At 48.0% G+C, this 11,805-nt stretch overlaps 2 protein-coding genes across 2 annotated transcripts; one reads left to right on the top strand and one right to left on the bottom strand.

Moving 5' to 3' along the window:
* Positions 1 to 292, top strand: BX661DRAFT_192295 (translocase of mitochondrial membrane; the record flags this gene model as incomplete). The annotated part of the gene is made up of 1 exon (XM_051537705.1): positions 1 to 292. A coding segment is annotated over one exon (156 nt), but the record flags the coding sequence as incomplete, so codon positions are not given.
* A 2,875-nt stretch (positions 293 to 3,167) lies between these two features.
* On the bottom strand, positions 3,168 to 3,437 carry BX661DRAFT_148959 (CBP4-domain-containing protein; the record flags this gene model as incomplete). The annotated part of the gene is made up of 1 exon (XM_051533222.1): positions 3,168 to 3,437. A coding segment is annotated over one exon (270 nt), but the record flags the coding sequence as incomplete, so codon positions are not given.
* Positions 3,438 to 11,805: the final 8,368 nt, after the last annotated feature.

Raw genomic sequence — 11,805 nt, 5'->3', positions numbered from 1 at the left:
GCAATCGGCAGCGGCAGTTACAACAACAACTCATGGCCATTACACGTTTCCTCCGGGAAGAGGTCTTTAGCGCAGAAAAGTTTGGCGCCAACGTTAGTGTTCTGTATGGCGTGAGCGTATTTGCCAGTGCTGTATACTTTTTGGAGCACTACGGCGAGGTTCTGATCCAGTAAAAAAAAATTACAAACCGAATCCACAAAGCGAGGTTTCGAAATCGACGTTAGAGAGAAGAGATAGCACAGGCAATTGCTTTTTTATTTTATTTTTATTTAATTTTTTACTGTTGTTGACCGAAAAAATTGTTTATAAAAAAAATGTAGTCACATTTATCTCTTTTGGAGAGGTTTTCAAAGTCCAAGCGGCAAGATCCTCGAACAAAAGAATATAATAGAAAAAAATGAAGGCGCAGAACTCGGAGCTCTGACGTTGGTTTATATTGGAAGAAAAATAGGTTCAGAAAAGATGAGGAAAACCCCCCAAATAAGCGGGCAGCAAGCAGGAAAAGGGCCCCCCTTACAGAGAAAATTTACTGGTTCTTGCACTGAGGAGGCTCGGCGGCCTCCTTGACGGACCGGCTGAGACCATCGTCCTCGTCATCGTCCTCATCGCTGTCCTCCTCATCATCATCCTCCTCATAATCATCATAGTCGTCCATGAACTCATCATCATACTGCTCCATACCCTCGTACTCCAGGGCCTTGCCGGTGAACCAGTCGACGGCATTGGGGATGATCTTGTCCTTGAACTCCTCAGCGAGCTCATAGTCAACCTCGATGCTATCACGGACCTCCTCAGCACCCTCTGACTCATCATCGGACTCGGGCTCCGCCACAGTGGTGAAGAACGAGAAGAAAGTCTTGCTCGGCACAGTCTTCTTGACAACACGGGTGCGGTTGGTGGTCTTGTGGCGCTGCTTCTTGGTCTCGATGGTGACGCTGAGGTCGTTCTCAGGCTTCCAGTTAATCTCAGTGCCCTCGGCGCCCTTGAACTCAAGGATGCCCGAGACCTCCGACTGCTCGTAGTAGTAGGTCTTGACGAGCACAGAGTTGGAGAAGAACGGGTTCTCGGCAAACTCAAAAAGCAGCTTAAATCCGGGCTCCGCGGTCAGGTACTCCAGGCTGATGTTGCGCAGGAACTTGACGGCCTCCTGGTCGCGCTCGGTGATGAGCTCGGCGACCTGCGGGTGGTTGTTCAGGGCAGTGAGCCAGAACTCGGGGATGCCCGCGGCAGCCTCCTCCTCCTCGTCATCGTCGTCCTCCTTGATGCCCGACTCGTGGTCCTCGTTCTCGTCATCGGCGATCTTCGCGCCCTCAACCTTCTCCTCCTCAGTGGGCTCGGCCTGGCCGGCGACAATGGCGGTACGGCGCTCATACAGGGGCGCGTACAGCTGGCTGAACTTCTTCTCTAGCTCGTAGATCTCAAGATGCATCTGCTTGTCGATGGCGACGTGCTTCTGCTGCAGGTAGCGCAGGCTGTCGACGCGCTCGCGCACAACCTTGGGCAGCGACTCGACGTAGCCCGAGGATGCGCCGACCAGGGAGCCGAGGCGGCCCTGGAGAATGTTCAGGAGAGCAGGGTTGTTCACGCGGGGGGCGCTGTCCTCGTCCTCGTCCTCGGAGTTACCGGCGGCGGCGGCGGCGGCGAGCGGGGCCGTGAAAATGGGGGTGTTCTGCGGAGTAGGCGCAGTGTCGACGTTCTTGTCGTCGCTCTTGATATCGAGGCCCTTATTGTCTGCCATTTTATGAGATGATTACGTTTTCAACCGCTACAGTTTGAAATGAACAAGCACAAGAGCAAGAAAAAACAAAAAGTTGGTTGGTTAGTTGGTTATTCAGTTGCCAGAACCCGACAAAAGAAATACATTTCATGGCAAGCTTGACGAGACAAGACAAATAAATATGAATTTAGTTTGCTCGTGTAGACTGTGTTACTGGTGTTTCTTTTGAAACGTACCTTTGCAAAGATTTCTAAAGATTTAGCTAACAAAAAACTGCGCGAACTAAAGAAAAATGAATAAAGAGACCAAAAGTGGATAGTAAAAAATGAAAGAGAAAGAAAGGGGAAAAAAGGTTGAACGAGTACGAACTGATTTTTTTTGGCTCAGCACACAAACAACAACATCGGGAGAAGGGGGGAGTGAAAAAAAAGTGACAGCAAATCGATTATTGGCGGCAATTTATCCAACCTGTTGATCGCCCAGAGGGTGAAAAGATGTTTTTTTTCTTCTGCCATGCCATATCCCGCCACCCAAATTGCTATACGCACCCGCCCACCTACTCGCACATATGCGCATGCCTATCACACCCCTGCTCCGGGTGGGACGTACTCGCAGTCTTTATATTTTTTTCTCGGTAAATGTCGCGACGTTTTTTGAATACTGTTCGGCATCAAAAAAAACAACAAACATAATTTTTACATTTCTTGTTTTTTTCTCATGTTTTATGAGCCGAACCGGCAAAATCAATAAAAAAATAAAAGGCGGACTAGAAAAAAACAGCCGTGCCACACCTCACAAAACTGCACTGTAACAAATCCACAACATTCAGGGTAACCTTTGGTATTGTGTTTACGCACTTAATTTCTTGCATTTGGCGAAGGGCGTTAACGCACTGTCTTTCAACGAAATTTAAGGGTAAGTGCGATCATTTGGCAGAGACTCAGCAGCACCAGCAGCAGCAGATTAAGGATGGTGAAAAAGTGCCATCAGGCAGACGGAAGTGGAATGGCGACATGGCTGCGGCGCTTAACTTTTGGATCATCCTCAACGCCCTGCTTACAGGCGAGCGGCCTCCCCGTTTCTTGTGCAAAAAGGCACTATTAGAGTTGGCTGAACCCGACCGGGCCTACAGCGATGCCCGAAACTTTGCCCAAGCCCAAGCTTCTCTTCGCAAGAGGCAGCGCAATGATTAATATCATAAACCATCGTGCTGTATTGCCTCTAGTTTCTAAACATCTGCCAGGTTGCTATGCAATCTGGATGTAAAGGAAAGGTGTCGATTCGCAGGATACTTGAATTTTTTTGATATTTATATACTCATTATTTTCTTCAATGTGCCACAAAGACAAAAAACAATATTGTCAAACGTTTGTGCCACGGGCAAAATATCACCCCGCTATTGATGATTATAATCATCACCAAGGATCAGATAAAATCCACACATAAAAATCTACTTGCTGATGAACTCGCGTTTTGGTGGCGGCGTCACGTCCCAGATGGGCTTATCTGACTTTGAGTTTTCAATGATCTGAGCCATGATCGCATCGTGCTGTTCTCTCCGCTTATCCTTGTTGCGCTCGTAGTCGGCGCGCACCTCGGCGCTCATGCTCCGGAGAATCTTTTCCTCGTCTGGAACGATCGTGCAGCGCAGGAGTACGGCGACGCCCATTATTCCGGCAAATGAAATCATACCACGGCGGAACGACATTGTTGCAGAATGGTTGTTTTTGGGCTGTAGAAATAAAGGCGAAAGGGAGAAGCTGTGTGTTTGTGCAAAAAAAGGAGGGAAAGTAGCTCAATCAATTTGCCAGTCAAAATATTAATACTGAATCCCGCCTTGCGTGTGTGCGCGCTTTCATCAAGCGGTTGCAATCATTTCGGTGCGTGGCGCAAAAGGTATGGTTTAGGCTATGGCGCTTTAAATTTTAAATTTTAAATTAATTTTTTGTAATCCACGCAATATTTATTAAAAAACAAATCATTTACTTGCGGTGCGTGGTGTCCACCTCAACGACCACCTGCAGATGCAAGCGCACGGGGTGGCCCATGGCCGCGACAATGTTGGCGTTGGCCTCGCGGCAAATGTCCTTGATGTTCTGGCCGCCGGCGCCAAGCAAGATCTTGGCCTCGCCGCCGGTCGACACAACAAGCTCCTGCTTGATGACCAGCACCCTCTGCGTCCGGGTCACCACGCGCACACTGGGCTCAGCATCCTCGGCAGCGCCCGCATTGCCGCGGCTATACGTGGTCTGCGTGAGCGGCGTGTCGACGTACTCCCAGGCGGCGTTCCTCTGGCGCACGACATAGGGGAGGTGCCCTGAGAGGCGCGCAAACCACTCGGCGCGGATGAGCTCCTCGGCGCGCATCAGATCGGACATATCGCAGCTGACGTGCGCCGGCACCACCCAGTCTCCAGGCCTCGTGCGCTCCAAAAGCATGGCCCTGAGCTCATCGACGTTGACATTGCCCAGCGCAGATATGAACAGTGGGCCGGCAACAATGTGCGGGTACTTATCCACGTACTCGCGCACCTTCTCCGTGAGTTTCTCCTGGTCCTCAACGGTGTCGATCTTGTTGACCACCAGGATCGCCGGCACCGTCGAGTTGCTCTTCAGCTGCGCAAACAGGTACTTCTCGACTTCGTCCGTCTTCTGCGTCAGCTTGTAGGCGTCCAGCAGCAGGATGACAAAGTCAGCCTCGCCCAGAGTCAGCCACGGCGACGTCACCACTGTGCGCGCCACGCGGCGCAGCGCCTGGCGACTGACAACGCCGGGGGTGTCGAGAAACACCAGCTGCTTGCTGCCCACTGTGGAGCTCGCCATTATGCGTGTGCGCGTAGTCTGTGGGCGCGCGGATACGATCGAGACATTGGCGCCTGTCAGCCGGTTGACCAGCGTGGACTTGCCTGCGTTGGCGGCACCGAAAATGACAAACTTTGCGATTTGCGCGTCGGCCGGCTGTTCGATCGGCCCAAAGACCTTGGGCATGGCCATCATGGGGTCTGCCGGCCGGTAGGCACCATGCTCGCTTGTGCCTACTGTGTTGGGCTGCTCGCGCCGTCTCCTGTCGCCTGGTCTTTTATGCTGCTGCTTGCGCGTATCTGGGGTGCGTGGCCTGGTATCCTGCAGCTGGTCCATTACATTGTCCATGGCGCCGCCGGTGTTTGCCAAGGGCTTGTATCCGGGCCGCGCCGAGGCTAGCGCTTGTTGGATTTTGCCCAGAATCGCGCTGGTGACTGCGCTTGTCTGAATGGATCGGATTGTTGGCTGCGTTTCTGTCCGCTGGCAAAGCTGCTGCGCCTGCGAACAGAGCAAGTGGCGGGAATTGCATGCTCTGCTAATAACTGTGCGAGGAACCATTGCTATTTTTTCTCTCCGTTGGTTAGAGAGCTTTGCTGTGCGTATAAATTATTGCTGTGTGTGTGTGTATTTGTTGAGGACAAGTACAAGGACAAGATAAATAAAAATATGCAAATGGTAATCAAGATAGATAGAAAAATTAGGAGCACAACTGAAAAGCATTGGGCCCAATGGAAAAGAAGAATTTTTTTGAGCACTGCTTTTTTTTTCTTCATGCACTTAAGCAAAAGCTAAAATTATATATCGCTCGGCTCGCACATTTCCCCCTTTTTCTCTTTCATTTATTTTTTGTTTTCACTTGCACTTTTTCCATTTAATTTTTTGTTTTCCAATGTCTGAAAGAAGCAATTCCACACGCAACAGAAGACTCTCACTTGACTGGCTGCAGGAGCTAAGACCCGAACTACGAAATGTAGTGCGCGAGAGCATTGGTGAGATGCTATTAAGGGAAGCCCCACTACAAGAGGGCAGCGTAGCCTCAATGGGACTATTAGAATCGCTATTGCCTACATCTGACGATGGGCCTATCCACACGCGCTTATCGGAACGCGCCAACACGCAGGACCACTCCACCACCCGGGCACTGTCCGCCCACACTTCTAATACATCAGCATACCTATCAGCATTGGATACTAACAGAAGGGGGCTTCGCATGGATATGTACAGGGTGCTGTCAGAGATGGATGGGCGGCGGCAAAGCTTGTTGGAGACATCCAGGGTTGGGCGTAACTCTGTGGTGGCGCAGACTGGGTTTGACAGCGGTGAAGCAGACGCGAATGAGCTGGAGGTCAATAGCGCGACGGATGGCTGGACATTTGTCAATATGCGCAGCCGCGATGTCTACAACACGAATAACGGTGAGGGCCCATCCCCGCCACGCACACGTCGGAGACTCAACACAGAGCATGGGAGGCCCTTGCAGAACAATGTTCTGTCGTCTAGGAGAGCGGCATTGGCACCAGCAACGGTGGCGTTGGTGCGCCAAGAGGGAGACAGATACACGAACGATGATGCTGATGTTGAGGCTGATGTTGAGGCTGAGGCTGAGGCTGAGGCTGAGGCTGAGGCTGAGAGCGGGTATTCCGGATACGGCGACTTTTCCCCGCCCATCGCCCGCAACGCCATCGTGATGTTCAACGATGATGACGTTGACGACGTTGATGAGGATACCAATGATAGCTACGGCAGCGAAAACGAGTATGACGTGGATGATGAGGAGCAGGCGCTGTGGGACGGCATGGGCCCGGATGATTTTGCGGACATACCTGAGGGCGGCGAGGAGTTCGACGACTGGTTTGTCACCAACTTTAGGGGAAACCCGTTCCACGCACGCACTGCCAGATTCAACGAGATGACTGCCGCCAACAACAGATCAGTGGCGACGGATGTTTCTACGGCGGCGCGTGCCACTGCAGCCAGTGCGCGGCCAGCCAGGGGTGGGGCACAGGTTAGCGTGACTGTGCGCCAGCAGTGGGCTAAGGACCGCACATGGAAACCCTACGTTTACCACCCGGCGGCGGTCAACAGCAATAACAGCATCCGGGACACATACGTTGGCATCAAAATGCACACGCTGCGGGGCATGCAGGGCGAGCAGTCGCGACTCTACTCCGTGCACTCGGAGATCCGCCCTCTTTCTATGAAATGCAGCAACGCTGATGACACCGGCCATGGTACGCTGGACAATATATTCTTGTCCAACAGCACGGCGTTTGTCACCAGTCGCGCGACAAACGTCAATCTGGAGCTGTCCTTTGTGGAGGAAAACGGGCTCCCTAGGCACACGATTGTTGAGCGCATCATGATCCAGGCGTCATTGTCCAGGTTCCCGCCGTGCACTGAGCTTATGTTTTTTGCGTCCAGTCGCCGATGCACATTCTCGGAGCTCGAACAGTACAACAACTATACGTTTGCGCAGTACGAGCAGCTGGCCGCCCGCATTGAGAGCCAGAACAGCACTGCTTCTGCTTCTTCTGCTTCTGCTAGTGGTAGTGGAGATGCGATTCAGCGGAAGAATTTGATGTGCGATCCGCTGCCTATTGCCTACTTCTGGCTTGCCCACGAGGAAGGGTACAAGCAGCTCCAGGTATTGCCCCAGGGCGTGGCTTGCAAATACTTGTACATCAAGATGCTGCGTGGTGCCAGGGGCAGCAAGTCGATGACGCTCCAGACTGTGCGCATTTTTGGATGGAACGGACCGCGAGCCTTTTATGAAGCAGCGCTGTGCTAAAAACGACCACGAGATACATCTCACCCTTGTTTTTTAAATCGCACTTGAACATTTATATGGAAGTCGTACTCAAATAAACTTTACGATACTGTTTTTGGGTTATTGGATTTTTATTTATTCATTTACAAAAACTATTTAGAATTCCTCGTTTGCCAGCCAGCGGTTGATCATGTCGAGTGCATTGGCCGGCTGGTCGTAGGGAACCATATGGCCGGCACTGAACACGCGCAAAAACGTAAAATTCCCGTAGCTGCGCACCTCGCCAGCCGAGCCCCTTCCAACAGCCCACTCCTTGTCGCCCGCCTGATTAAACGCATCCTTTCCAGGCCACTCCAGCTCCATCGACCACGCCTTGTTTCCGTACCAGTTGCAGATAAAGTCAGCGTCGCCGGCGTAAACCAAAACACGAATTCCATCAGCCAATAGTGGCGGAATCTCCTGGTGGAACGGTTTCATTAAGTCACCGTTGAGCGAAAACCCCGTGTAGACCTTATCCGAGCAAGACACATACTTGCTGACCTCGACTCCCAGCTCCCTCTGCACTTCGGGCAGGTTCAGGTACGTGTCAATATCGTTCAATATCGGATAGCACAGGTCGTTGCCCTCGCAATCCCGCCGCACATCGTATGGGTTACGGCCGGACTTCATATACATGCCCTCGATCTTATTACCACAATACATCATAGCCGGCACGCAAGCCAGGGCGTTCCTCCACTTGTAGCAAGCCCGGGTCATCCGCGCGCACGTCGGATAAGCGTCATCCATAGCCTTACACTGCTCCTTACTGAGAACCGGCGCGTACGTCGAGTTGCACGCCATTTGGGAATAGTACTTGTACTGTACCAGCGGATCAACTATGCCGTTGCCAATGCCGATTGAGACAAGCGGAAGTATGCGGAGATCCTCAGAATCATCTACTCCTTGCAGTTGCGCCGCGTGTCTATTCTCTTTCACTCGGTCGTTGGACTCACGAATAGCCTTGGCTACTGCAGGCACATAATGACCGCCGTATGATTCGCCAAACACATGGAGCTCGCTCTTTGCGTACTGCGGGAACCCCTCGTAAAACAGCTGCAGAAGAGCATTAACGTCTTTTCCAGCAGCCAAAGAGGTAAACACATCTGAGCCATAGGAGAATCCGACGTTGGTCGGTTGGTCGAGGAAAATAACATGGGCGCGGTCATTCCACGCAAACGGATTATGCTCCGTGTCGTTGCCGCCTGGGCTGACTCTGCAGGGACCCAACTCCATCAAAAGCCCCGTGAATGAGCTGCACCCAGGCCCTCCATTGAGCCAGAGTATCAGGGGTGCGTCTTCACGCTTGCCCTTGCGTGCTTCGAAAAACCAAAAGTAAAAATGCTTGTCCTCGGATGTGTCCAAGTATCCGCTGTACTGCGTGACGCTGTTGTCGCATAGCTGGGGGCTTTTGACTCGCAACTGGTAGTTGGGAATGGCATCCATTGATGTTATCGATGTCCATTGGGATGTTTTTGCCGCGCTTGGCTCGGCGTAGCGGCTGTTTCCATTGTTGGATGCAGGCATTTGCTCTGTTGAATAGTGGTGCTGAGCTGAGAACACCTGCTGGTGCGCGAACGAGGCGCACACTGCGCTGGACAATGCCAGAAGCCTTATGCCGAAAGAGGCTGGAAATACCACCATAGTGTTTATTTATAATAAAAATCAACAGAAAAAAAGGAAATAGAAATAGCAGATAAGAAAGTGCAAATTGCTTTCTTTTTTATTTGTCCATAACGTAATACTTTTTTGTTGTTGGATGGGCGCACTTTGCAAAAAAAACTTTTGCAGATCTGGTGCATTTAAGCAATAACTTTTACATGGTCCAGCCGCTGGACCAATATACTCGTTTGGGGAGGGGGTTTTTGCATTTGGTCAGTCCAGAGTTACCATTATATCCCCCCAGAAAAATGCATTTTTAATGTTAAATTCAACAAAAAAAATTTAATTCACAATGAAAGCATAGATGCTTGCAAGGAGTGGTTTACAAGCGGTAACTTTTTTTCGGCAACAAAATTATTCCGTATGCATCTTTTTTATTAATTGATGCCAGGGCATTGATAAATAGCCGGGATGGCAAGAAAAAAAGAAATTTTACTTCCGGCTTGCAAAAAATAGAACATTATTTCCTGGTGCAAAATTATAAAAAAACAGTTTCAAAATGAATAAAGAGGAATAGTGCATGCTTCGAAAAAATGACATTGATGCGCCAAAGGCCAAAAAAACGGGAGTTGGCACCATGCATTGATCTCCACATGCTCACAATGAGCGCAATAATTGAATTTTACTGTTGGTTACATTTCTGCTTTTCGCATACAGATAAGCATGCGCTTGCCAGCATGACGGCAGAATAAAGCACCCAATTCAGCGATTGATTTAAGCACTGAATATTATACCAGAAACTGCGAAAGTAAACATAACTTTATTCAACGATTTGTACTGGTAAAAAAGGCCTTAAAATATTTATCAAGTTGGTATTGATGCTTCACATGCTGTAGCAGTGAATACTTGCTTGGGAAAACCAGAGGGCTTGTAAAGCGTTGTTGTTTATATTTGTGAGACAGTCTTGTTTCTACACAAAATGCATGTTTGACCTGTTAGGAAAAATTAGCAATATATGGACACAGAGCCAGAAACGTATGAATATTTGTCATTGTTGAATACGGGATTTGTAAAAAAATGCTGCAACACAAAAGCGCCAAGTAAAAAAAAGTAGATTGGTTTTTTTTGTGAAACAATATGCCAAAATAATCAATAATTTTTGTATTCAGCCACGTCCTGACTTCCACCCCTATTGTTTTAACAAAAAAGTATTGCTACTGGCGTATGAATCCAAGAGCGGAGGAATAAAAAGGGCAGCGTAGCCTTGTCTGGCTTCGTTTTTTTGTATTTTCGGTTTTTTCCTCACACATTTGCCTCTCGTAACTAAAATATTTTATCACCACATCTTTCTGTCTACTTAGTCACTTGTACAGCAAAAAACGCACACGCACATACATGGCAGAACACACACAGCGAAACACACATGCGCAGACAAACACACGCACATCACTATCACCACCAGCAGCAGCAACAATAACATTATTATCATTAAAATGGTTTTGGTAAATATTGATATTTTTTATTTGCAGGTTTCGAATAAGTACCCATTTTAAAGTAAACAAAAAAGCTTCACAAAACTAATTTTTTGTATACTTTATTTTTTGCCATAGAACATGAGTGCAATTACCAACGGCCACAAGTCGGCCAGGATGTGTGCGAGCAATAGCGGCCTGCCACCACTGGGCAGCGAAAATATCATTGAGGCAACCCAGTGCAAGCGGAAGCTAGAGTCCGACTCTAAGCAGTCAGGTTTCAAGGTAAATATTATATTGTACTGTATTGTATTGCAGTTATGCACTGTGTTTTTATTCGTCACATTTTCCTGATTTTTTGATGTAATACTAGTGATTTCGTTGTACTATTTTGTATTTTTGTAATAGAGAATGCGGCTTTGTAGCAGCAAAAACGAGGAGGATTGTAAATGTGACATATCAGAGCACATTGGGAGGTTTCTTAATACTAGTTTTGACGATAAATGTTATAAATATATATATATTGAATAAATGAACTAAAAGAAAGCTAAGGGATGAACAGTGTTAAAAAATATATATTTGAACGAAATGAACTCAAAGAAAGCTAAGGGATGAACAGCCTCCACTGTTCATATTCATTAGTATTTATGTGTCCATATGAATTCCCGCATGTCCAAGTAGGGAATTAACTAGCGATTGATTAATGAATCAATCGCCAGAGACAAGCCGCAATTTCTTGTATCACAATAGAAGTACATGGAGCAGGAGCAGGAGCACTACTGGGATCAGCTTTGGGGTATGAATTTGAAATTTATTTCGCCATCTAAGTTGGTTCCACAGGACGCCAGAAAGAGGAGATACAGGGTCAATGGTAGCTACAATCCTCCTGACAATGACACCACTGATCCGCCGCGGGACAACAGCGGCAGCAACTGGCATGATCTAATGCCAACTGGCAGGGAGTTGCCAGTTTACAAGCTGAAATATTAGAAACAAATTATTGAAATGAATGAAAATAGAAAAAGAAAGGAAAAATAGTTAATGGAAATATAATTGTTGAAATGTAAATGAAAATATTTTTAAGTATATTAAATCAGATTTTTTTGAACTTGCAACAAATAAAAGCGCATATTAGCAGTTATAAGTTGTTAATAATAGAAAAGGAGGTTTATTTCTTTACGTGAATAAAGGACAGAGCATTCCATCTCGTCCCTTTTATACGTTCTTTTACGTGGTAAACAAATAAGCATTAATTCTTTCACAGTCAATATTTAAAACAACATAAGGCTTGACCAAGCCAATGTAACTTTATCAAACCCTGGCTGTAATATATCTTTACCTTGAAATAATTTGAACCAATTAAAAGAGTAAGTAAATAAACTCGATACAAATCGATAAATTAGCTATAAT

The sequence above is a fragment of the Kickxella alabastrina genome (assembly GCF_025024165.1).
Source record: "Kickxella alabastrina strain RSA 675 chromosome Unknown BX661scaffold_169, whole genome shotgun sequence".
NCBI classification, from domain to species: Eukaryota; Fungi; Kickxellomycota; class Kickxellomycetes; order Kickxellales; family Kickxellaceae; genus Kickxella; species Kickxella alabastrina.
Note: the sequence above shows the minus strand (reverse complement) of the source record. Positions and strands in the feature narration are given on the sequence as shown.